This window comes from Silurus meridionalis, chromosome 12 (genome assembly GCF_014805685.1).
Source record: "Silurus meridionalis isolate SWU-2019-XX chromosome 12, ASM1480568v1, whole genome shotgun sequence".
NCBI lineage: Eukaryota > Metazoa > Chordata > Actinopteri > Siluriformes > Siluridae > Silurus > Silurus meridionalis.
Genome location: NC_060895.1, coordinates 23,751,403 through 23,778,949, shown reverse-complemented (window position 1 = coordinate 23,778,949; position 27,547 = coordinate 23,751,403). Strand labels below are relative to the sequence as shown.

At 40.7% G+C, this 27,547-nt stretch overlaps 1 protein-coding gene across 1 annotated transcript in view; it reads right to left on the bottom strand.

The window, feature by feature from the left end:
• LOC124395051 (WSC domain-containing protein 1) overlaps positions 1–27,109 on the bottom strand; it is a 38,225-nt gene extending 11,116 nt beyond the window's left edge. The window contains exons 1-5 of the mRNA XM_046863624.1: positions 27,085–27,109; positions 21,702–21,783; positions 6,718–7,280; positions 6,091–6,205; positions 177–361 (exon numbers count right to left, since the gene is read on the bottom strand). Coding sequence (XP_046719580.1) covers positions 177–361; positions 6,091–6,205; positions 6,718–7,123 — 706 coding nt within the window. The 5' untranslated portion in view covers positions 7,124–7,280; positions 21,702–21,783; positions 27,085–27,109. The remainder of the gene's footprint in view (positions 1–176; positions 362–6,090; positions 6,206–6,717; positions 7,281–21,701; positions 21,784–27,084) is intronic.
• Positions 27,110–27,547: the final 438 nt, after the last annotated feature.

The window sequence follows — 27,547 nt, the reverse complement described above, 5'->3', positions numbered from 1 at the left end:
TTTTGGGGAAGAAAGTCAACTGTTCCAGTATTTAAATGGGTCCCATCTCAAGTTTTTTTCAAAACAGGGGTATAACCCGACACTGGCAGATGTTTCATGAGAGGGGAAAAAGACCCAGAAAGAAGCAGTAAATACCATCAGAGGACTGGAATGGGTCAATTAAGCCTCCTACTCACATCTCCTCTGGCTGGGAAGAACCTCCTCCACTTTGTAGACAGACAGACGAGCCACGCCGCCACAGATAAACCCTTTTTCTCCTTTACAGTCCAGATTACAATCTTCCTCCTTCATACGAGCGCCGGCGATCCGGTTGCCACAGTAGCACTCGGACCCGTACTCCAGGCCAGCGTACTGGTAGCCACTGTGTACATGAACAGCAGACACATTATTATATATTGGTTTCTGTAATGTGAAATACTGTGTGAGAGACACATTTGTGAGATACTGTATGTATATATATTTATATATAAGTATTGGGTCACATGACCTTTCCTGCAACATGTGGTTCTATTCCAAACTGTTACCCCCAAAACTGGAGGCATTCAATTGTACAGGACGTATTTAAGATGCGCTATAATAACAATTTGTATTCATTTAAACTTGGAAACCTGGTCCATCATGGCAATGCATCTGTGCACAAAGTGAGCTCCTTGAAGATCTGCTTAACATGCTTTGGAGAGGAAGATCTTAAGTGGCCTGCTATAGAGCTCTGATCTCATCCCTACTGAACACCTTTGGGATCAATGTGAACGCTGACTGCACCCCAGGTCTCCTCACCTACATCAGTACCTGCCGTTCATAACACCCTTGTGGCTAATAAACACAAATATGCATAAGCACACTCCAAAAGCTAGAGGAACATGTTCCCAGAAGAGTGGAGGGAATTATATGAGAAAATTAGGACTAAATGTGGAATTCAATACTCAAAAATCACATACTGTACTTATCACCAGGTGACCCAATACTTTTGGAAATGTGTGTGTATCTTCCTATCTACAATAAATCAGTTATACTGAAGAACAATTGGCATTGGCCTATAATTTCATGCTTGTTTATTACGATGAGAGCAGAGCAATCAGAACATACACATTGTTTCCAATCATTTTTGCAGGTCGGATGTATTATTTGCTGTTTGTTTTCTACTGCACTCATACATTGGCCAGTTTGGAATGGAAATCCATGCAGCATCATTTGCAATCACATCTGCAGTAAAAAAAAACGAGTGCATCCTCACGGTGATTAAGTAAATCAACACCATTTGCAATTTGCACAAATAACCTACAAATGTCAAAAAACAAACAAACATAAAAGCAAATTGACATCTGGACTGGAATGACAGCTGTTTAGGTGTTTTGAACATGCTTTTAACTAATTCATATGTGATCCTTACTCAATGTGCTGCTACAAACTTGGCCTTTCAAACCCTGTTTTAGCATGATGATGCTCCTGTGCACAATGCGAGCTGAATAAAGACATGGTGTGTGAAGTGGAAAAAAAGATCTCGAGTGTCCGGAACAAAGCCCTAGCCTCCTTAATCTCTCTGGACACCTCAGAAATGAACTGGAGCCTCCAGAACAACCCAACATCAGATCTTACAAATGTGATTGTTAAAGATAAATGAATGGACATTCAGTGTTGAGGAGGAGAATGGGTTCCCTTTTGAGTCTGGTTATAATTAATAATAAAAATGAATTGAAATTCTCACAGCCGCAACCCAAAATCTAGAGAAAGGTTTTCGGATTGGGATGTTCAACAAGGCAAAATCTGTCCACATACTTTTGGCATAATTCAGTATTAGTAGGCATTATTATTATTTCTGTGTGAGTTCACAGTTCTGATACAATTCCATATGTTGTACATATCATGGCCTGGGGTAAAACCTTGCTCTCTGGGGCTGATTAGCGATGCTATTTTATAGCACATGAGGTTCTCATCCTGCCTGCCTGCCAGTCAGAGTCTAGAGAGGGTTAACAATTGGTTAATGGCCAGCTTGCAGCACTAAACATCTGCCTCGCTTTTCTCTCTCAGGGATGGAGTGCAGCCTGAAGCCTCTTTATAGTGGCAGCTGTCCGCAGGATGCCACCTGGCCATCCGAATCTCCAGGCAACCTCAACACGACGCCAACGAGCCCTCCGTGTGACGCACGTCCGCCGTAACACTGCGGTCTAGCGTTAGCACCTGAAATCTCAGAATCATCTCCCATGCCTGGTCCTGAGCCGGTGAAATGCGCAGTGGACGTTCCTCGGGTCGATATACGCCATCGATACATTTCTATAGCAACCCTCGCTGGCTGTGTTTCTACAAATTACCATCTCGATAAGACAGTATCAGACAGTAAGCTCACGCCTACCTGTTTTCTCCGACGGCTCCTTTCGAGAAGCTAAAGCCATCATCGCTCTCAGAAACTAATCATTAAACCGCAAACCCACTTTCTTACAGCTTGCGTTTATTTCGAAATAAAATGCAAAAACAAGACGGCAACCAAAAAACATATTATAAAATACACTACAGCACCAAAAGTTTTTGGACAGCTGACAGCCACACCCATACTGTACGTGTAATGATCAGGTGTATTGCTATATAGTGTGTCAAGGCAAACGTTTAGCATACAAGTTAATAAAAACTTTCTGAAATAACCAGGATGCAACACTGTGAAGCGAGATATTATAATACCAATGCGTTTAGAGTAAATTCCATTCGTTTTCATTTTGTCCTAATGGAGGAAAAATGTTGTATGTGACTGTAGGGACAAGAAATGGCGACTCGTATATAAGCCATCGCCGTTCTTCTGAATAATCCACTTGAGCGAACTGCCTTTTACGGATGCTGTGTGTCTTTTTTTTCTCTTGTTAGAGCTCATTGATTCCTTAAACGGCAACACAGACTCAGGCCAGGTGCACTAACCGGTTAATGCGTCGTGCCTCTGTCTGCATAAAACTCATATTCACTTTCAAAACTTTATTCAGCCAAAGCAAATATATCTCACTGAATCAAAGCCCAGACTGGCGATTTCCTTTAATGTGAAAATTTACATTTGCGCCATACAGAGGCTTCAGACTAATCACTGACTTCTACATAATGTATGAAATGCAGTGCAATTAATTCTAAGCACCTTTTCCAATTCATCCTGAATGTGCTCAATAAGGTTAAGGTCAGAGCTCTATAGCAGGACATATCCCACTCCAACCCATGAAAAGAATATATTTATGGAGCTAGCTTCGTGCACAGGGCTTACATGAATCATGCTGAACCCAACATTTTGTGGACGAACTACATATGGCTGAAAATGTTAGGTGTCCCAATACTTTTTACACATATAGTGTGGAGGTCGACCAATTCATCGGTTTTGCCAATTAATCGATATTCAAGTAATCAAGATATATAAAGTAATGATACTTGACCGCTGGAACTACTGGCTATCGGCAAAAAACATACCAATAGTTTTTCGGCGAAGCGTACGTGGAAGAGAAGGTCCACTGTCGTTATAAGAGCGGCCTCTAGAGGCGAATCACTGACAACACATGCTGTTTGTTTTTACACGCGTGACTGCACGCTGCATGGAGAACGTACATTATATTTATTCATTAGAATTAATTATTTATAGTTATATTTATTAATATATTGAATAAATTCATATTTATTTTATTTGGTACATCTTCATGATTCAATACTGTTTATAATATCATATAAATAAATAGTTTAAAAATCATATACTGTGATTTCTGGATTTTTTTTTTTTAGATTTTTTTGCTCTCACAGTGGACATGCACCTACGATGAAAATTTCAGACCCCTTCATGATTTCTAAGTGGGGGAACTTGCAAAATAGCAGAGTGTTCAAATACTTATTTTCTGGCATGTAAAATCCAACCTAGCTATTGGTTAGATCGGTCGACCTTTAATTTAGTGTATGTGCACTGCTATAATTATCCATCATCTGCAATTCGTTTTAATAACTTTATAGTAGAACATAATGACTACAGCTCCATTAAGATGGGATTACTTGTTCATTTTAACCGAGAAAAGAACTCATAGTAAGGATATTAAAATTGTAATTTCTTTCAAAAACGAAATCGGTAAAGTTTGAGTGCCCTGCACTTATTCGGCTGCTGAATGAGTGCTATATTGGATTTTCACTCTGGAAGTTACCTCAAATGTCAGCATGAGAAAAGTCATCCAAAATCAAATGCAAATAATTAATCATCGCTGCTATACTGTCTGTCAAGTCAAGTTTATTTCTATAGCTCTTTCCACAACAGACATTGTCTCAAAGCAGCTTTACAGAAACCAACAGTGAAGGTGAACGATGTGTATTTATCCCTGATGAGCAGCCGTGGCGACTGTGGTGAAGGAAAAACTCCCTTAGATGTTATGAGGAAAAACCTTGAGAGGAACCAGACTCAAAAGGGGAAACCCATCCTCATTTGGTCTTGCCTCGTCTGTCTCACTATAGCCATGTGCATGAGTATTTAGACACAGGGGTTTTAGAGGATTAGGGGTTTAACAAAAAATATTGCATAACTCTGCCTTGTTGGGAGAGACTTTGCTTTTCGTAAATGCAACACTGAAACACAGTTTAATAATTAGATTGAAATGATGGTTCTATGCTGTGGACAGGTTTCAAAACGGCTTCATGAGTAACTCTGGTAAAAAAAATAATGGTCTGTTTCTCTTTATTATCTGAGGTGGTTCTTGGACACATGAGCAATAAGAAGTTTAATGGCCAGCTGTGACCTGCTTCCTTCTTATTTCAAAGCAAATTATTGAGCTAAAAGTCCTGGATTCTTGTGTTGAATTTGCATTTGGTAGCAGTTGATCGGGACTTTCGGAAGTCAATCAATGAGAAAGAACTAATCAGAGCTGGGGATGCAAATGGGGAATATTACGTTCAGATTTTCTATGGGAACTTCAACTGGGAAATATTTCACTTACCAGGAATTTATGGGAATTTAAAATATAAACATTTTGTTTGGTATTGAGCTGCCATGCATGCAAACTTATACAGATAAAAAATGACATTGTGACTGATTTATTGTTAGTATAATTTTATTGAACAATAGCTTACACACAGCGCGAGGAAGTTTTAAATATGTATAATGTTCGTTATTTATATGAACACTCACCCAGATGAATATTTTTTGACATTATTTTGTGTGCAGAACTCAAGAAATGATGTGTGTGTTACTGAGGAATGCAACAGTGCAATTTGTTAACTCTCAGTTTATTCCCATTCATTCCAATTAATTCCCATGTACAGCTTCAATCTTAAAAATTCCCAGTATTTTGCAACCCTAATCAAAGCGATAAAAGGCAGAACAGAAACATTAGGATTGGCCAAATTAGGTTACAAAGCAACACTAAAGCTAAGCTCGGAATATCAAGCCATGTCAGGAACACTCAGTTAGGAGGTAGAAACAAGAATCCTTAGACAAACAACTCAAATTATAGGAACATGGAAGTATGGGAAAGGAAGGGCTTATGATCCAAAGCACACATTAGCGTCTTTAAACCAGCGAGGCAAAGTTATAGCATGGACAGGTATTTATTCTTTTAAAACCAGGTCATTGGTCATTAAAGATGACATGACTGCTGTTGCAGGATAAACTCTGGAGTAGATAGAGCTATATTTTTTTTATATCCTACAAAGTGAGACTGCAAATGTCATCCATGTTATAAAGTAAGCCCTGACATATTGCGGGCTAATTAGCTTGATTAGCAGCATGCATTCCTCCCACGGTTTGTCTCTGGTGAGCTCCAGGCTGATGGGATGGAGCAGGTGTTGGCTCAATCATTTCAGATTTTAAAGACACCATTAACACACATGCTGTCTTACCCCAGAGCTGAGTCTCGATAACTAGCCCTGCTTTAAATCACAAGGTTTTGAAGTAACAGTCACTTTAATGGAAATTAAGAAAACTAACCATCTTAGACATGAAAACTTCAAAACTCCTCATTATGGCCAGTATCTTGGAGATGGAGGAGTACATGAGTTACATACATTTATATGGACAACTGCTTGATTAGAACATACACATAACATGCAGAAGCGCTAATCCTCATCGTATTTATCAAATGGAAACTTTGGGTTTACCTTTCGGTGCAGGTGTCTTGACATAAAGTGCTGGTCATTTTGCGGAAATCGTAGAACACCATACCCTTTAAGGTTCGATCCTTAGCATCGTCCATAAAACATCCAACGTAGCTTCCTGGATAGAAGGCAAACGAGAACGATAATACTATCAGAGCATGACTAAATACTTTTGCTGCAAATTGAAGTAAAAATTCATGTCCAAGATTTAAACTTGTTCCAGCATGACAATGCCCCTGTGCACAAAGCCAGCTCCATTTAAATATGCTTTACATGGGATGAAGTGGAAGATCTCCTGCAATAGAGCACCAACCCTATTGAAGACAATGAATGTGTACGCTGACCAGGCCTCCTCACCTTCTTACCTACATCAGTACCTGACTTTACTAACACACTTTCTGAATGAATCTCACACAAATCTCTACAAAATCTAGTGGACCATTTTCCCAGAAGACTCTAGCTTATTATAAGAGCAAATGGAGACTAAATGTGGAATGAAATGTTCGAAAAGAAGCATACGAATCTTATGGTCAGGTTTCCACAAATCTTTGCTGATTAGTATACAAATGTACATACATACATAGGCATATATACACAGTCAGGAGCTTTAAAACATCAACAGTCCGTTACCTTTGTGCCTGACTTTCCTCTTAGGAGTAACCCTCTCAATCCTTTTTGTGTCCTGCTCAGACATTAAACTATGGAACCAACGTCGCCGAAGATGCCGGATCTCCTGGTTGCGTGTCAGGAGCCATTGTGCTTCGCTCCCATCGTCCGACTGACCAACCTGGTACGCTTTACTTCCCAAGCGTGACCCCATCACGCCATGCCCAGTCCTGAGAGCTGGAGCCTCGAGTGCTCGTGGAGGTGAAGGCAGCGAGGGTGGAGGAAACGAGCTGTCGCGCTGAGAAACCACCAGTCCTGATCTCTGCAGCAAGAGGACGCTTCCTGCCATGAGGTAAGCCACGCCCAGGAAGAGGAAAAGCAACTGAGTCCGTCGCAAAAAGCGCTGAAGTCTGTAGAAGGGCTTCGCCATTTTGATCGGGTTTCAGAATGTCATTGTGAGAGCGAGTTTAATCCTTCGTTGTGGAATATTCATTTACGTCCTCGCAACCCTGGTCTGTCAAGTGAACGCTCACGAGTGAAAATTCAGTAAACACTGAGCTCCATTGCTTGAAGAAACCTCCGAGAACCTGAAGAGAAAATGGAAAGCTGTTAGATACAAGGCACATTGTTCCCATTCTTACATCCTGGGTGATAAAGCTGAAGGCAGGAGAGCGCATAGAAAATTATGGATCCAAGTGTGCAGAGGGTCTTACTGCTTATATGTCTCCATTACAGACAAGGAAATACTTCTCAACTGAGCTGACAGCTTTACTCTTCTCCCCTCTTCTTCTCAATAGTCTTATCTGACATGGATTTACTAGGGGCTACTCAGAAATCTTTTATACAGGGTTTCTTGTAGGTTTTACAAAGTCAGATTTAGGACTTTTTAAGAACATAAAGAATGAAATTGAAGACCTATATCACAACATCACAACCACACACAAATACGTCGCTAGCAACTGGCCTAAACCAAGCTGTCAGCTTGGTGTTTCCTGGACTTTAAGTTCTTATCCTTCATTCTTAATTCAACCTTCTATATTTCATTGGTTAAATATGATGCTGCTTTACTTTTACAAGGAAAAAACCCATATCAGTCGACCTCTAGTATAAACGATACGGCTTAAATAAAAGTTTCTATTCACTTGAACTAGGAGACCCAAACCTGTTCCAGCATGACAATGCACAAAGCCAGCTCCATGAAGATCTACACATCTGACAGAGTGGAAGATCTCCTGCTATAGAGCTCCAACCCTGTTGAACATGATGAATTTGAGATCGTTGACTGTACCCCAAGCCTCCTCACCTACATCAGTATTTGACTTTACTACACCCTTGTGGATGAACGTATCTCAACAAATCTCCACAAGATCTATTCCCAGAAAAGTGGAGGTTAGTATAACGGGGAATAAACGTGGAATAAGTTTTCCAATCTTATGGTCAGATGTGCACAATCTTTTGCACAGACTTTTGGAAAGCGATTGTGCCAGGAAGCATTTTTCATTTCCGAAACATCCTTACACAGCATTCCTCAGTATTTAACCCGCCACATTATTTCCACACCAAAGAAAAATGCTGATATGCGCTTATATACTTGGGGGGAAAAAAAACCAAACAGAATAAAGGAGCTAATTGAAGTTTTTCGGGGCGGGACGTCTGCCTGCACCACTGAACTCCTGCCAATCACTCGAGCTGAGCTTTGCACTGCACCCTTAAACAGTTTCGTCTGAAATCAGTCTGCGGAGACGTCTGCGGAGACAAACACAAACCCGCGCTCTGCGATGATTAATTTTTAAGTGCTAACAGAATAATCAGTCGACTGCCGATGAATATGTATGTGGGATTATTCTGCAGTGCAGGATGTAATATTAAAGAACAAGACTTGATGGCTACGGATATTGTTCCTAGTGGATGGACCTCCACCTCTTTATGGAGTTCTCTTCAATTGTAGACCAGCTGGAAATGGTTCCTCATCAACAGCCAAAAGATCCATGAGCAACTCAAGAACTTCGAGGATGCTCTATATTGCTTCAGGACCATGAACAATTCTCCATTCAATTGTCCATTGCTAAACACCTCACCAATGATAGAACTGTAATGGATGGACGTTCGGTGTTGAGGATGAGGACGGGGTTCCTCTTTGAGTCTTCTCAAGGTTTCTTTCTAGTGCCATTTCAGGACGCTTCTTTCCTTCACAACAGTCGCCATTGGCTCACTCGTTAGAGATCAACTTAGTTATAAGGAACAAAATTATCTTCAGCACTGATCTTATACACTCTTTTATACAACTTTATAACTTCTCAACCTCTGTAAAGCTGCTCTTAAACAACATCCATTGTTAAATGCGCTCTAGAAATAAAAATTAATTGAATTCAGAACTCATTCTTACACATAATGGAAATAAGACTGATCAGGTTTTGTGCTGTTGGCGCCAAAAAACAAACCAGCATAAGTTTTTTTTTCTCAACGTATGTAACACTTTTAATAATGGACAATATCCCGAAGCAGATTTTCTGTAAGCTTTAGTCATAACTTACCGTAATATCCGGATTATAAAGCGCACCCATATATAAGCCGCACCCACTGAATTTTACAAAGATTTTTATTTTGAAATTAAATACGCCGCACCTGTCTATAATCCGCAGGTGTCTACACTGAAACTAATGTATTTTACACAAGATTTAACGAAAGACACGTTACACACGGTGTAACGGGTAAAATATGTTGCGCTTCCTTTAGGAGCAGAGCGGTATTTTGGGAATAGCCTGCACTGAATTTTCCGGGATTACTGAGTGTGTTCAAGACGAGGAATATCTCCTTATTATTTTCTGATGCTGATTTCTAAGTTTCTTTGACTAACCCGTAACGCTGTTGAAAAGAAAAATAAAAAAGCACGAGTTTTGGAAGCCTGTCTGTGCTTATATGATTTCTGTTGTAACTGGAGTTAGCGAGCTCTCCCTTCACCCAGACTCAACACGTTACAACGGCTTGGATCTAAACAGTAGCCTACCAAGAAAGTCATTGTTCACTGTCTTCCTCCTTCCTTTCACAACTATTTCTCTCGAGAGTTTATCTTTTGGCATCGTCGTGCTTTTAAAAAAAAAGTTTTTTCTCCCGATGCCGTGCAGCTCAGAACACAGGTGAGGTGCGTTTTTTCGTTTCCATTCGGAAATTTCTTTGGTCTAATGTTATGTCGCTCAGTTTTTTGGCTTGAAGTTTGTGAAACCAGAAAAAAAAACAAGAAAAATTCAATAAGCCGCTTCGTTGTTTAAGTTCAAAACGTGGAAAAAAGTAGCGGCTTATAGTCCGAAAAATACGGTAGTCTCTATAAGTTTATACATAATGATCAAGGACAGTGGCAGTGAGAACTTCTAAGACAACTAACTAAGAAACCTTCAGACAGACCAGATTCAAAACGAAACCCATCTTCATCTTTAACCATTCATTACAGTTCCATCAATGTACAAGTTATTGGGTTTTTTTGAGGTCGATGTTTTTTTCCACTGACAAATTTCACAATGGATGAAAATTCCAGTGTAGGAGTGTTGAAGCATTGAAGAATCAAAGTCGTTATAAAAATCGCCCAATGCGATATGGACCTAATCACAAACTTGGATATGACATCTACGTAGCCTGTACGATCCTGAGACCTACATCGCGGGCTAAGATGCATGCTAATATAGAAAAAATAAAACACCACATCATCAGCCTGCACTATCAGTGATAACAGTTTAGACTTAGACTTAGAAATACATTATTGATTCCCTTGAGGGAAATTATTGTGTTACAACAGCAGCAGGTTACACAAACAGTAGGGTGTAAAAAACAAAAAAAAATGCAGAATGTAAGTAAATAAATATAACTTAAATAAATAAATATGGAATTGCCAGATGATGCTACATAAAATAACTGGGTGCAACAGGCAATTAAAAAAGAAAGAAAGAAAGAAAGAAAGAAAGAAAGAAAGAAAGAAAGAAAGAAAGAAAGAAAGAAAGAAAAGAGAAGAAACACATATGGATGGAAAAGTCGGGTGTCTTTTGGCCGTACAGTTTGGGAAACCATTAACTGAGAAAAATATTTTAAAGAACCAAAAATGTCCAATATTCATGACAGGATTAATCTTATACCATATTGAAAGTCACATTTTAATTATAAAGACTAGTAGTTCAAGCCGATCAGGATGGGTTTTTCCGTTTTCTTTCTTTTTTTTTGTAATAAGACCCTGATTTGAAATCTTCCCCAGGCAGAATTCTTCGCAGTGTTCCTTTAAAAAGCTAGTTCCGCAAACTAATCCCATGCTTTTGTCCATGTAACCTCTTGTCCCCTTGTTCTGGACCCGGTTTTGGCGAGAGGCCCAGATTTGCATAAAAGCTGAGGATGCAGCGGCGGGCGTTTTTGCCGGCACCAGGGGAAACCGTCAGCGAGATCCTGCTGAGAATGTCAATCAGCTCGGAGGCTCATTATTCCACAGCCGGTGCGCGATGAGGGACTGGTGGCTGCTGGATTGCTTTCGGAAGCGTTCTGGAGCTTCTGATTACTCAATTCTTCCAAAGAATAAATACGACTTGTGCGATAGAAATGGCAGAATTCACTTTTTTCTTTTTACAAATACGCTATAATCTTATTATCAACACTCTGGACAAAGGTTCCTGGACACCTGAGCATTAGATTGGTATGTGCTACTTTCAGAACATCCTATTCCACATTTAATCCCCGTTTGCTCTTTTAATCTCCTCCAGTCTTGTGGAAATTTGTGAACCAAAAAGTCTTTTTTTTTTACTTTTAAATCATCTTCCACTCCAAACCACGTAAAGCAGGTCTTCTTTGGAACCGACATCAACACGACGATGAGCGAAACGTACGTCCGCGTTCTGTAAGCGTTATTTAAAAAGCAAACAGTCTTCTGGAGTGATGTATATCATGAAACGACCTGCCCAGTCACTGCACCTAAATCCTATTGAACTGCTCTGAAATTAACTGGATCGTAAAGAACTAGTGAAGAACTTCTTTTGGGAAGTTTTACAAGAGGCTAAGAATTTCAGCTGGATTTTTGGAGAAATGGACTGTCTGAGAGAGTGTAAAGCTGTAATTCAAGGGAGGATTTTTCATGAAAATAAAATGGAAAATTTGGACATTATAGATTTATTAGTCAAAGTGAATCTTCACAACGCTGCATTAAAATATTTGTTGCATAGAATGTGAATAAATATATAAATATATATAGATGGTGGGATTCACTTATTCGCATTAGTGAATCGGCATTAAAGTCAACAATGCAATTCTTTCGGCTTCTCCCATTAGGGGTCGCCACAGCGGATCATCCGCATTTGGCACTCCGAGCTTGGGACCGGCACTAAGGCTTGTGCAACCCTAATGGCTGGGGTTGGTTCCCTGACCGGGGATCGAACCCGGGCCACAGCGCTGAGAGCGCCGCATCCTCACCACTAGACCACCAGGGAACCATCAATTTAAAAAAAAGTGTGAATTTGATACAAGTTTGCATTCGTTTTGCGATCAGTAAAAACACATTTCTTTATATATAATTATTAGTAGATGCGCTTTACTTTTATTATTTAGAAAGTGACCAATAATTTGTAACTAATATTTTCTATGTAGATTAATCTCCTCCTCGCTAATCTGTTTCTCGAGCGCGTCCTCATAGCGCCGTCGCTGCTACGTGACGCATCACAACGCTACGGAGGCCGAGGCGCGTCCTGAGAGTCACATAGAATACAGATTAACATGGCAGAGGTAGAGCTGTAACTTCCTGCACACACAACAGAAAAACAGGTTTTCATTTTAAAGATGTTCTTTTCTATTTCTTTGCACTGCAAAGGCGTGTTTGTGAAAGGGGCCATGCGTTAGAAGGCAGAAGGCAGGAGGCTCTGGACCATTTTTCTGAACCATAGAAATAAAATCGAATTGAAATCGGATCACACTGCATCGTAATAGTGGTGAATCGTATCTCATCGCATCGCATATATACGATACTACCTCATCTATCTATCTATCTATCTATCTATCTATCTATCTATCTATCTATCTATCTATCTATCTATCTATCTATCTATTTATTTATATGCATAATATTTTTTTATTATATTGATTTCCAACAGGTTCACTTTTATCGTGATATAAGGAAAAGGAAGAAAAAACTAAGACGATTAAGGTGTGGTATTTGGCATTAAATCTTTAATCCCTTATGCCAATATATCGCGCAGCGTCTTTTTAAACCTGAGTGGGTTTTCAAAGTCAGCGCTGCGTTTCAGACATCTTCTCTCTATACGGCTGCATAAATCCAGGTGTTTGGGAAACGGAAGAGTGTGTGGAATTCTAAACGAGCTTCTCCCTTCCGCTCTCACACAGACCCATTTCTTTTAGAATGAACCATAGGGTCTGTAGTGATGTTAATAAAATGATGGCCTACATTAGAAAGACGTAAAGGTACCGGACACGTTCTTCATTACAGCTCGATCATCTCTCTAAATAATGCCGTCATTCTCCATTAGTTATACTTAGGAGTATATTTTTTTTTGACTCTTCTGCTGCCTCACAGCTCCAGGGTTCGATCCTGAGCTCAGATTATTCTGCGTATCGTTTTGAATGTTCTTTACTATCTATTCGGGGTTCTCTGGTTTCCTCCCATATCCCAAAAAAAACATTCCAATGGGTGGATTGGTGGTTAATTCTGACTTCATGGACAAGATCCATCAACAGAATGTGCTTACTGAAGATAGATACTTGGATGGATATATGGAATTAGATGTTTTACAGAGAAACTTTTTTAGAGCTTAGATCTGATCACAACTCATAAGCGCTTTAATAACGTCAAATTTCCCGTTGTCGACATGCTTCCTGGCATTTGCTGCAACTTGAAAGATGTCAAGTAAAATGATTTACTAATCTAGAAATTCCAGAAACCTGAAGGTATGAAGGTCTGTAGGTGACTCCCAGTAACATCTAAAAATATTCAGAAAAATCCAACAATTTATTCATTTACAAATAAATCAATGACCAATAACTAGAGAAGTGGTAACTCAGTGGTTAATGATCTGGGGTACTTATTGGGGGTTCAAGCCCTAATATGGCCAAGCTACCATTATTGGGCCCTTGAGCAAGGCCCTCAACCTTCTGTGCTCCAGGGGTGTCTGACATCACTGGAAAATGTGAAGAAAGAATTTCTTACATGTGACGAGTATAAAGCACCTTTAGCTTTTTATTAATTTTGACAGCTCCTTTTGTAAAATCCATACCAACCCTATATCTAGGAACCCCTGGTCTAACAATAGGCCATGCCCTAATCCACCAATATGTAAATAGTTAACCAAGAACTAATTAAACCAACACTATAACTTCATTACATCATGATTACACAGTAAACAGACCAATTTTATCGCAGTCATTCAATAATAAATGACATACAGTAACATACAAGAACATACAGAAACGCAAGAGATCGATGCTGAGTTACCTGAATGGACAAAGTCCTCTAAATAATGAAATTGTACCATGTCCATAGAATTTCGCCACCATGGTTACATGTTGAATTTTACATATTGATTGGACGAACAAACAAACAAACAAATAGCAAAACCATTCCCAACATTTTGAAGGATAATCCTACCTGGCCTAATCACCAAATACTAAAATCTCACTTTCACTGTTATACTGCAGTTCGAAATCAAATAAATACTCACTGCTCTTTATTTTGCATGTGACTTCGATCAAGAATCTGTTTCATCCTCCGCTCCATGCAATGGCAGGTTTCTAGAAACAACATGGCTACAAATATGGCCCCATGGACTCCAGGTCACAATATACACCCTTACACGTTCTTGCTCTCAAGCTTCCAGCTACAGATTGAGCACGTACACACACTATAAAAAAAGTCTCCCATTCACAAAGAAAATGCGAAGTATTCTGTTCTTTGACGAGGCAAAAAAAAATAATAAAATATTTAAAGATTTTAATTTGTCACATATTCTGTGCATTACAGCACAGTGAAATTCTTTTCTCGCATTTCCCAGGTGTGGTCAGAGAGCAGAGTCAGCCATAATAGAGCAACTCTATGACAGAGAGGGTTGAGGGCCTTGCTCAAGGGCCCAGGAGTGGCAGTTTGGCCTTTTGATCGATTGAACTGCTTGACTTTATTTAGCTTTTTTTCCCGAAAGTCAAATCTGTTCGAGAATCAACCGAACTGTAGATATTTGAGCACATGTTGGATTTGTCTGCGTCCTCGTTAAAGCCGTTAGCTCAGCTCCCACTAATCCCTCAGTTGTATAAAATGACATACAGTACAGACTAAAAGTTTGGACACACCTTCTCATTCAAAGAGTTTTCTTTATTTTCATGACTATAAAAATTGTAGAGTCACACTGAAGGCATCAAGGGCTATTTGAGCAAGAAGGAGAGTGATGGGGTGCTGCGCCAGATGACCTGGCCTCCACAGTCACCGGACCTGAACCCAATCGAGATGGTTTAGGGGTGAGCTGGACCGCAGAGTGAAGGCAAAAGTGCCAACAAGTGCCAAGCATCTCTCGGGGAACTCCTTCAAGACTGTTGGAAGACCATTTCAGGTGACTACCTCAAATACAGTAAATACAGTAAAGGCGTCTACCAAATTAATACAATTTTTACGGATATTTTTAACAGACATACAACACAATACAATACAATACAATATAATACATGATCCTCATGTCACACTGCAGAATCGTCCAAAGTTTCTACGTCGTCAATCCACAACACGCTCAGACCTGCATTCTCTCGCTAACGGTAGCTAGCGGCAAACAAAAAAACGTCAAGCAAACATAACTCATTAAGTTTTTGTTCTTGCTCTTCTGTCCACCTGACTCGCTTCCACCACATTTTCCCTAAAGTTGTCGTGCTAATCTTGTCATCAGGTTCGGCGCTCCTTTCGGTTCTCGGTTTGGAGGAGTCACGCTGCAGGAAAGAGTCTGACATAATCAGACACTCCCAGAATGTTATCGGAGGAAAGAAATGGTGACGGCCATTAATTGGCTGTCAGTGAACAATGCTGGTTATTGGAATCTTGTAGGATTTTCAAAATTTGATGACCAAATTATGGCCAAAATCACACATAAGCATATAATATACATTACACACAACATATGTTACATATTAATCTATATATACTGTATTATTCATTAACATGTAATAAGCTGGGCATAAAAACAATAAACAAACAGTATTGGCAGAAAGAAATCTTCTATAACAGGCGCTAATTGCAAGGCAACAGGGAACAGGGTGAGGATCGGTGCGGTGCAGTGGCTGATGGGTAACGCAATCCCGTGTCCTTCTACTCGTAAACTCGAAAAGATTATGTAGACGCTCACTTGGACATTCTAAACAATGAACACATTCTCTGCTCCAATTTGCACACCTGTGTGGGGGAAAACAGATATAAGAAAGGTGACCCACTGCTTCGAGGGCATGCGGTGACCCCAATCTGTCCCCTTTAACTCGAGAAAATTGGCCTCGAATTGTTATTTGAACAAAAGCTTCTGTCGCAGTAAACTGAATGGGCCGTGTCTTTTCATGTATTCATTAGCTAGAGGCTTTAATTAAAAACCGATTTGAAGCAAGTGCAGCCTGAGCGTTCAACTGATCATTCGATCCAAGACTGCGCTTTATTTTCCGTAATAGAACAGGCTCTAGGAGGAAAGAAAGAGAACTTCATAGTGCAATACCATACCATGGAATAATTATGGTCAAGATTTGCAATATATAGACAAAAGCTTGTGGACACCTGTTCATAACATTGGGATGTGACTTATGAACATCTTACTCCACATTTGGTCCCTGTTATTATGAAATCCATTCTTCTGGGAAGATGTTCCACCAGATTCTGTGGAGATTTGTGGAGATTCATTTATCCGCAAGGGTGTTAGTGAAGTCAGGTACTGAACTAGTTGAGGTGAGGAGGCCTGGGGAGCAGCAATAGTCAAACGTCCCGGTCATGTGACTTTAGTCAACAGCACTGCTAATAACGCTTTAATAAACGTATATAAAACATCTGCCGTCATCTTACCTTCTCATTATCTTCAATATTAGAGCATGGAACAATTGAATGGTATCCATATACAAACGAGGTGTATATTGTCTATGGCAATCTCCACAAAATCTAGTGGAACACCTTCCAGGAGGACATTATAACTAGAGTCGACCGAGTCATCAGTTTTGCTGATTAATTGGCACTGATAATTGATTGCTGGAGGTATCGGCTATCGGCAAAAATCCATACCGATAGTTTTTCCGGGTTGCATTGAACAGTATGAGAGCGGCCTCTAGAGGTAAATCACTGATACCACGTATTTTTAAATGAAGTGTCTTTTTTAATACATTTTGGATGGAACTGTGTTTGTTTATTTATTTATTTAAAGGTTTAATTTTTTGTAACAGTTTGAATGCATGTCTTTTATTTACCTCTAAATATCATTTATATATTCATTGACTTTATTTAGCACATTTTCAAGATTCATTAATTTTGATTATATTTATTTCAGTAGTATTTTGAATGGAATGTTGTTGTTTTTTAGTTTTTTTTATCCAGCATCCATTTTAAAATCTATTAGTTGATTATCAGTAGGTACGATCTGACCTAACTAACGGTATCGGCAAAATCCACATTGGGTCGACCTCTAATTATAATAGACTAAATGTGTAATGAGATGTCAAGAAGGACATCTTATAGTCAGGTGTCCACAAACCATTGTCCATACAGTGTCATTTCATGAAATAAATCTATAAATAAATCTATAAGATTTCTGTACTACACAGCCATTTTACAGCTTTGTGTCTAAATGCGGAGTGAAATGCACAGCTGTGTGTGTGTGTGTGTGTGTGTGTGTGTGTGTGTGTGTGTGTGTGTGTGTGTGTGTGTGGCCCTCACACCTGACCCGTATCAAACACGCTCCACTTCCCCGGCCCATGGCCGACATTTACAGCCCCATTTTAAGGCACAGCGAGAGACGCCTGATACTGATTTTTTTCTTTTTATCCGAGCTGCGTAGGCATATTTATGCATTGTGTTGCTCGAGCCACATTTGCATTTCTCAGATTTACTGCACGGCTGTGAACAAGCCACGGCGACTCGAATCCGCTCGATAAACTCATGCGCAAAACGACGGCAGAAAACGCGGCTTTATTGACCACTAAATTCGAACGGGAGGCCGTGAAACTGCAGAGGAGACATGCAGGATTGGGTGAGGGATCTACAAAAACACGACATTGCACCTCGTCTTACATGCGAATATACAGTACACACCGATACACAAAAACACACCAATGAGTGTGTGTGTGTGTGTGTGTGTGTGTGTGTGTGTGTGTGTGTGTAGGTATGATTATAATGCAATTGCACTGCATATTCAGGAAATGTTTTCATCATCGCTCAGCTCTTGGAAAAAAATAACTTCACGCAGAAGACATTGTGTTCCAAGGATATAAAATAAACAAAAAATACCCAATTTTCAGTAAAAAAAATATATATATACTATATGGAAAAAAGTACTGGGACTCCTAACTTTTCCCACACAGCCATTTGTGATTCCTCCCCAAGGAGGCCTAAACCTGTTCCAGCACGGCAATGCCCCTGTGCACAAAGCCAGCTCTATGAAGATAGAAGATAGATTTACACTGGATAGACTGAAAGAACTCCTGCTATAGAGCTCAAACCCTATTGAACATCATGAATGTGAATGCTGACTGCACCACAGGCCTCCTCTCCTCACCTCACCTACAGTACATCAGTACCTGACTTTACTAACAACTTTGTAGCTAAATGAACCTCACACCAATCTACACAAAATCTAGTGGAACATCTTCCCAGAAAAGTGGAGCTTATTATAACTAGAGGTCAACCGATTCACCTGTTTTGCAGATTAACCGGCACCGATAGTGGATTGTGGGTATCGGCAAAAAAAATCCACCCGATAGTTTTTCCGGGTTGCGTTATACAGTACTAGAGAAGCCTCTAGAGGTGAATCTCTGATGCCACGTGCTGTTTATTTGACGTCTTTTATTTATTTGGGATGTAACTCTATTTATTTGGAGTGTTGGTTTTGTTTAAGTTTAAATGCATTACTTTTATTCACCGCAAAGTTTCTTTGTCATATGTACAGACGTCAGTGACAATGAAATGCTTAAGTGAGGCTAGAGGTGAACTACAGCAAATATTAAACATTAAACAATATTAAACAGCAAAGATATATATATATATATATATATATATATATATATATATATATATATATATATATATACACAGTATATATATTCAATGGTATAAAGAGTTCTAAAAAATAGAGAAATATTTATTAATATAATTTATTTTCATGAATGGGGACTGAATGTGTTCACATCAACAGTCTAAAGATCCATGATGTTAATGAGCAACTCAAGAACAAAGAGGATGGATTTAGATTGTAATTAAATTTAACAATGTCATCCACAATGAGATCAAGACCTCTTCACACATCCACCCAAAAAAGCCACACCTAAGGACCCGCCTCACATTCTCTGATCATTAACCCCTCTATACTTCTATACACTATCCCTTTACATCCTAACGATTCCCCTTACTCCTGACACCTCCTTCTTGTCCCTTAACGAGGCTATCCGGGGAGGGGAGGAGCCTCGAAGCTGGAGCATACAAATTTATGGAAGTTTGCTCTGATAGAAGTTCAGTTGAAAAATCAACTCCCAGATCAGGAGCGATTACATTTATCTCATTCATACAAATCATACCATTCATACAAGCAGCTATGAAGCCATGCTCAGGGGGCCACAAGTGGTAGCTTGGTGTGGCTGGGATTTGAACTCACAAGCTTCGGATTCAAAATCCCAATGCCTTGAGCTTAACATCCCTATAGTTGAGGTTTAGTGCTGCAATTCTGAATTTAATCCCCCATCTTTTTTCCTCATGCCATCTCATGAAAATTGTTCCATGCCATCATCACCACTGGTTCACTTTTGATGAATAAATTATAAGCACTAACATATAAATTCATAATACAGAATCTATCAGAATTTAAATGAATAAAGGTAAACCCGAGATGTTTACCAATCGTATGATCAGGTATCCACAAACTCTTGTCCATACAGTGTACATATGATGGAATATAAACCTGAAAGACACTGGACACTGGATTTAACCTCAGCATTAATCACTGTATTTCCTTCCGTCGTTTGTTCTTATGGAGTCGGGGTCTGTGAGGGCAACGGCGACAAATCGCTTGTGATTAAAAGTGCACGTTGCGGCGTTTAAAAGTCCTCGAGACTCATGAGAGTCCCCTTTCTTCTGGACGCCGCTTTTCAATATTTACTCACACAGCTGCATGCACAGCTGGCCTTCCGAATGTAATAAACCGTCACATATCGTGCACACGCGCACGCATACACACACACACACACACGCGTACGTTGATGGTGGAGAGCAGGGTTAGAGGGATCGACAGGAAAAACACTGATATCTATTCCTTTCAAGTGAAATGCACCTGGCCTTCTACTGTAGCCTGAGCTTTTCACTTCATCTTACTGCATTTTACTTTACACACACACACACACACACACACACATTTACCTTCCTCTACTTCTGACATGCCTACAGGTACCCCAACACCTTTTAAAAGTTTACACACACACACACACACACACACACACACACACACGAATTACCATTTACATGGCTGAATAGAGATGGATGGATGGATGGATGGATGGATGGATGGATGGATGGATGGATGGATGGATGGTGACTCGAAAGTGAAGACATAATTATATAGACAATAGACAATAGAGTCCAATAAAAATAGATAGGAATATGAATAAATCAATAAATCAATTAATTGATTGATTAATTGATTAAAGGTAGAATAGATAGACTGAAATGTAATATTTAGACAGATGAATGAAAACATTTAAATATTGAAAATAAAATATACAAATAACTAAAAAGAAAATAGATAGATAGATAGATAGATAGATAGATAGATAGATAGATAGATAGATAGATAGATAGATATCTGTACTATATAGAAGTTAAGGTGTAAGGGCCTTACTTAAGGGCCCAGCAGTGGTGGATGGGAGGAGCTGGGATTCAGTCCAAAGTCAACCATTGAGCTACCGCTTCATTTATATAGTGACTAATAATTAGTGTATGAATTAATCAATCAAATAATCAATCAGTTAATTAATTGATTAATAGAGATTAAAAGAGGTGGATGGATGGATGGATGGATGGATGGATGGATGGATGGAATCAACAGTAAAGGATTGGATATTTAGACACATAGTTAAATATAGATAATTACATGAATGAGTGAAAAGTAAACAGACAGGTGGTGTGTTTGTGTTGGCACAATCTAATGTCTGGAAGAAAATCTCATCTCTGTCTATAAGCACACAACACACAGCAAACATCAGATCACTATAGACGTTCTACCAGTAACACATCACACTCCTCATCCAGTACTGAGAACACACTCATTTTATTATGGGCTGTTTAACAGTTTTATAGATATAATGGATTAGACAGTAAAATTTATATTTAAAAGGAATAACACACACACACACACACACACACACACACACACAGACACAGACACACACACCAACCTGATCATCACCTGTTTGCATCTACAGTCAATTATTGCTCTTATATGTTACATATAAAAATCCAATCTCACTCTTTACTGCTGAGATTAGATTACTCAGAATAATAAACAGTTTATTATTATTATTATTATTATTATTATTATTATTATTATTATTATTATGATTACTATTATTATTGTTATAATTATATAAATATTATATATATATATATATATATATATATATATATATATATATATATATATATATATTTGTTGTTGTTAATGTAATAATAATAATAATAATAATAATAATATGTAGACAGTAAATCCAGATGTGCAGCTTTCTATTAAATCAGATACAGCAGTGGTACTTGGTACAGTACTTAGATGTCTTACCTGATGGTCACGGTGAAGTGTGTATACTGTGTGTGTGTGTGTGTGTGTGTGTGTGTGTGTGTGTGTGTGTGTGTGTGTGTGTCTGTGTGTGATCAGAGTTCCTCCAAGCTCCCGGTTCTCGGTGTGTGTTGCCGGTCAACGCTCCTCGTGTCGGTTCCTCACGGTGTCTGCCGCTGCTTCTCCTGTCGGTGCGTGTGTGTGTGTGTGTGTGACGCACTTGATTCGCTCACGCCGGTAATCCGTCCGTGCTGCGTGTTATTTTTGGTTATTACTGGTGGCGGTGTAGACGCGCGCTTCACTCCCCTTTACCCAACGCCGCCGCCGCCACCGCCGCCGTGGGTCTCGCGCCCGCGCACAGCAGCCGCGCGCAACACCGCCGGGCGGCCGCGTTTAAAGGCGGACCGCGGAGCCGCACTGCGCATGCTCACGGACGGGGGCGCGTGTGTGTGTGTGTGTGTGTGTGTGTGTGTGTGTGTGTGTCACGTTTTAAATCGCACGCACAAGGAGCACGTCTGCTCCTTTATAATAATAATAATAAAAATAATAATACATTTTCTACTAATTCTATTTACATAATTCACTTTATTTACCTTACTTTTATTTGTTTGTTTGTTTTGTTTGTCTGTGCAATGTTTAATTAATCATGTTTGTCTAGGAAAACCCTAAGAAAAAAGCAAGATAAAACATTTACAATTTATTATTATGATTTTTTTTTTGTATGCTTGTTTCTATCTATCTATCTATCTATCTATCTATCTATCTATCTATCTATCTATCTATCTATCTATCTATCTATCTATCTATCTGTCTGCCTGTCTGCAATATATATCTGTCTGTCTGTCTCTGTAGGACAGCAGTGTTGTAGGGTTGAGTGTTGTATCCTACACATGAGAGAAACACAGCATTTGTGATGATTTATTGAAGCAGCAGGAGTAAATTACAGTGCAGTCGAGCAGAAAGCAGGAGTTACAGTGGGACTGTGCAGGTGAAGGAGTTGAGGGCATCCACTGCTTTCCTCCAGGCCAAAAATGTAGGAAGAATGTCATTTTTCAATATGACGAATTAGGGAACAAAATAACAATCTACTAATTGTTAATAAAAAATAACCCAGCCATTAGGGTTGCACAAGCCAGTGCCGGTCCCAAGCCCGGATAAATAGGGAGGGTTGCGTTAGGAAGGGCATCCAGCATAAAAACATGCAAATCAAATATGCGGATTATGAAACAGAATTTCATACCGAATCGTTCAAAGGCCCGGGTTAGCAAAGACCACAGGTATTGTTAGCCAACAGGGTACCAGTGGAAATTGGTCTGCACACCGAGGTGTCCAGGTCATGGGCTAGGCCTTATTCTAACAGCTTATTTAGTCCTAGGGTGTCAATATATTAAAACTGAGAGAGTATGGTTATGGGGCAATGCTCCAGGTTGAAGAGACGCTGGCTAGTTATCTCTTCCTGGGTGATGCGTCATCTCTTAAAGCCCTAGCACTGCCCACCAAGCTCCTAAGAACCACCTTGGCATTGGTGGGCAAGGATTATGCCTCAACGGATAAAGCCACAGGCTGTCTGCACACCATGGCTGTGCTGCAGGCCTGTCAGGCCGATCTGCTGTGGGAGCTAAATGTGAAAGATGTCTCGGGTAGTCAGTCTGTGAGCTCCGCTGTGCTATGGACCTAGCAAAAAAGACCGTCTAAGGCCATTGCCCGGTCCATGGCCACCCTCGTCTCGACTGAGAGACACATTTGACAGGGATAGGGCTGTGCTCCTGGCCCCGTTCGGCACCGCTGTTAATGCGGTCATCGACAGGTTTCAGGAGGCCAAAAATCATCTGCAATCAAAGCGCTTTAGGCAAAAGGTCCTGACAGTTTACCACTGGGGTAAACTGGGGACCCTGCTAGAAATGGGTGTCGTGCACCTCACTGAACAGTGCCTGCCCCACCCAGGCACCCTCAGAGAGCTGGTTTATTAGCCCTGCCACTGTCGGCACTTCAGGGCACAGTCAGCTCCGGCGAACACCCTTCTTGCTTTCTGCCTGGCACTGTTTTGGATGTAGGGCTTTTGCCACCTCTCAGGAGGCCCCTAGAGCTGCACCAGCTCTAGGCTTAACAGAGTTAAGCCTAGAGAGACTAAATCCCTTAAAAGATTATCTCGCAGCCTGGCAGGCCCTGTCAGACATGTCTCGGTGGGTTCTGCACACTGAAGTTCAATGGGGTGTCCCAAGCAGGCTCTGGTTATGGAACAGGAAGTCGACACTCTCTTGAGGACGGTGGCCATCGAGGTGGTCCCTCCATCAGACAGAGTCTGGGTTTTACAGCCGGTACTTCATAGTTCCCAAAAAGGACAGAGGGTTGCATCCTATACTGGATCTGTGTCAGCTAAACCGCTTGCCTTTGAGACTCATGTTCAGGTGCTGACCTTTAAGCAGGTCATGTCCCAAATCAGGTCTGAGGACTTTGTGACCATAGATCTGAAGAATGCATAATTTCATGTATCTATCCTTCCAGCTCACAGGAAGTTCCTGATGTTTGCTTTCAGGGCCGAAGCTTACCAATATCAGGTAATTCCTTCTGATCTTGCCCTTTCATCCTGCACCTTCACAAAGTGTGTGGATGTGGGACTGGCCCCGCTGAGGCTTCGGGGTGTCCGCATTCTAAATTATATCGACGATTGGTTGATATTGTTTCAATCAGAGCAGCTGGCAGTCCAGCATAGAGATGTCGTTCTTGCCCACATAAAGGAACTGTGGTTTCTCCATGTCAGAGAACCACATACTTAGGCGTAATATGGGATTTAACCCTTATGCTGGCACATTTGTCCCCTACTCATGTCAAGTCTATCCTCGTAACTGCTGAGTCTGATGGCAGCAGCATCCAATGTGGTTCCACTTGGTCTCCAGCACATGAGACCCCTTCAGTGGTGGCTCAAGACCCATGGATTCTCACAGAAGGGCAATCCACTCCGGATGATCGAGGTCACACAGCAAACCCTACGTGCCTTAGATGTGTGGAGAGATCCCGGGTTCCTAACTCAGGGGAGCAGTCATGAGTGGCCGCTCTGCTCAAAGTCTCTGGAGGTGGCCCCATCGGACACTGCACAACAATTGCCTAGAGATGCTTGCCATGCTTCAAGCTTTGAGGCATTTTCTCCCAGACCTCAGAGGCCACCACGTGTTGGTATGTATGGTAAACATTTCGGTGGTGTTCTATATCAACCACAGGGGGGGAGTTTGCAATCTCGCCTCCTGTACAAGCTGGCACATCAGGTCCTCCTGTGGGGACAAGGGAAGCTGTTCTCCTTGGAAGCAGCATATATCCCAGGCCACTTAAACGATGGAGCAGACACCTTCTTGAGGGAAGAGCCGAAGCCTGGGAAATGGCGACTCCACCCGGATGTGGTGGAGCAGATCTGGGAATCTGGGAATTTTACAGAGCTCATGTGGACCTGTTTGTGACTCACGAGACATTGCACTGCCCCCTGTGGTTTTCCCTAACACCCCCAGCCCCTCTAGATTTGCTTTGGAGATGGCATTGAAGTTTTTAACCAGAGTGTTTAACAAGATTCTCAAAAGTAAGAGGATGCCTGAGGAATGGAGAAGTGTGCTGGTACTGGTTTTTAAGAATAAGGGAGATGTGCAGATCTGCAGTAACTACATGGGAATAAAGTTGATCAGCCACACCATGAAGTTATGGAAAAGAGTAGTGGAAGCCAGGCTGAGAGAAGAGGTGACCATTGTAATCAACAGTATGGTTTCATGGTGAGAAAGAGCACTAAGAAGGCAATATTTGCTTTGGAGAAGTATAGAGAAGGTCAGAAGGAGTTGCATTGTGTGTTTGTGGATTTAGAAAAAGCGTATGACAGGGTGGAGAGAGGAGGTGTGGTATTGTATGAAAAAGTCTGGACATGTATAAGAACGGTGTGACAGCAGTGAAGTGTGCAGTATCAACGAAAGAGCCCTTTCCTGTTTGCAGTGGTTATGGACAGGTTGGTGGACGAGGTCAGACAGGAGTCTCTGTGGACTATGATGTTTGCGGATGATATTGTGATTTGTGGTCAGAGTAGGGAGCAGGTGGAGTGGGTGGAGAAGAGTGGCCGGAGTGAGATTTTCGTTGTTTGTAACAACGATAGACAGGATTAGAAATGAGTTTATTAGAGGGACAGCGCATGTAGGACGTTTTGGAGACAAGGTGGGGGAGGTGTGATTGAGATGGTTTGGACATGTGCAGAGGAGGGACATGGGGTATATCAGTAGGAGAATGCTGAGGATGGAGCCGCCAGAAAGGAGGAAAAGAGGATGGCCAAGGCGGAGGTTTATGGATGTGGTGAGAGAAGACATGCAGGTAGTTGGTTTGAAAGAGGGCGGCATGGAGACGGATGATCCGCTCTGGCGACCCCTAATGGGAGAAGCCAAAAGAAGAAGAATTTTTATAAAAATCCTCTTCTTCTCGAAAGGAAAAACTAGCGGGGAACATATTGCAAATTACTGGTAGGAGCATTGATGAATTTGAGCACTGACTGCACTCCAGGCCTCCTCACCTCATCTACATCAGTACCTGACTTTACTAACGCACTGATGTCTGAATAAAACAGACACAAATCTCCACAAAAACTAGAGTAACGTCTACTAAGAAGAGTGGAGGTTAATATAACGGCAAATGGAGACTAAATGTAGAATGGGATGTTCAGTAAGAAACACATACCAACCTTGTGATCGAGTGTCCACACATTTTTGTATAATGTACCTTACTATAGCAGTGTGTTATATTTCACAGAAATGCATAAATACTAGCCACCTTCAGGACTTGAGGAATGAAGTGTGTCATATGTGAGGGATCTGTGTGTGTGAAAATCCATTTTTTGTCTTCTCATTCAGCTCTGTGTATTTCAGGTACACAGATTCAGTTTAATACCTCTCCATTCAATCCTCTGTTATCATACAGCATCTGTAATTTCCCCACCGTGTTTGTGTGTGTGTGTGTGTGTGTGTGTGTATTTGTGTGTGTGTGAGAGAGCCAATAGCCGAGCTCCATGTGTTGTTTTAATCTATAAGCATGCACGTGATTCTGAAATTCAGCCCGGAGTGGTGCAGTAGTGTCATTATCTCGATCAATGACATCAGGACCAACCCTGGGGTCAGAGACAGAGATTGGACAGAGGGAAGAAAGGTGTTTGTGTGTGTGTGTGTGTGTGTGTGTGTGTGTGTGTGTGTGTGTATGTGTGTGGGTTTGTGTGTGTGTGTGTGTGTGTGTGTGTGTGTGTGTGTGTGTGTGTGGGTTTGTGTGTGTGGCAAGCAATAACGTCATGACCTGAATCGATGGGATCAGTACTAACCCTGAGGTTAGAGTCACAAATTGGATAGAGAGAAGAAATCCATGTCTCTCACTGTACGTGTGTGTGTGTGTGTGTGTGTGTGTGTGTGTGTGTGTGTGTGTGTGTGTGTGTGTGTGTGTGTGTGCGTGTGTGTGTGTGTGTGTAGGGGTGCAGTGTGCTCATAGAAAAATGTCACACAAATATCCCATATGAAATGTACACATTGTTTTGTAGTTTTTTTTGTTTTGCATTATTCAGAATTTTTTTTATTTTGTATTCATTAATTTGCTATATGGACAAAAGTTTTTGAAAACCTGACCATAAGATTATGTGCTTTTAAAAAATTCCCCTTCCACATTTAATCTTAATATCCCCAGATTACTTAGAAGATTTTCACCAGATTTTGGATATTTGCTTTTGTTTAAAAGTGTGTTAGAAACGTCAGGTACTGATGTAGGTGAGGTGAGGAGGCCTGGGGTGCAGTCAGATTTTTCCACTTCATCATGTTCAATAGGTTTGAGGGTCAGAGCTTTATCTCAGG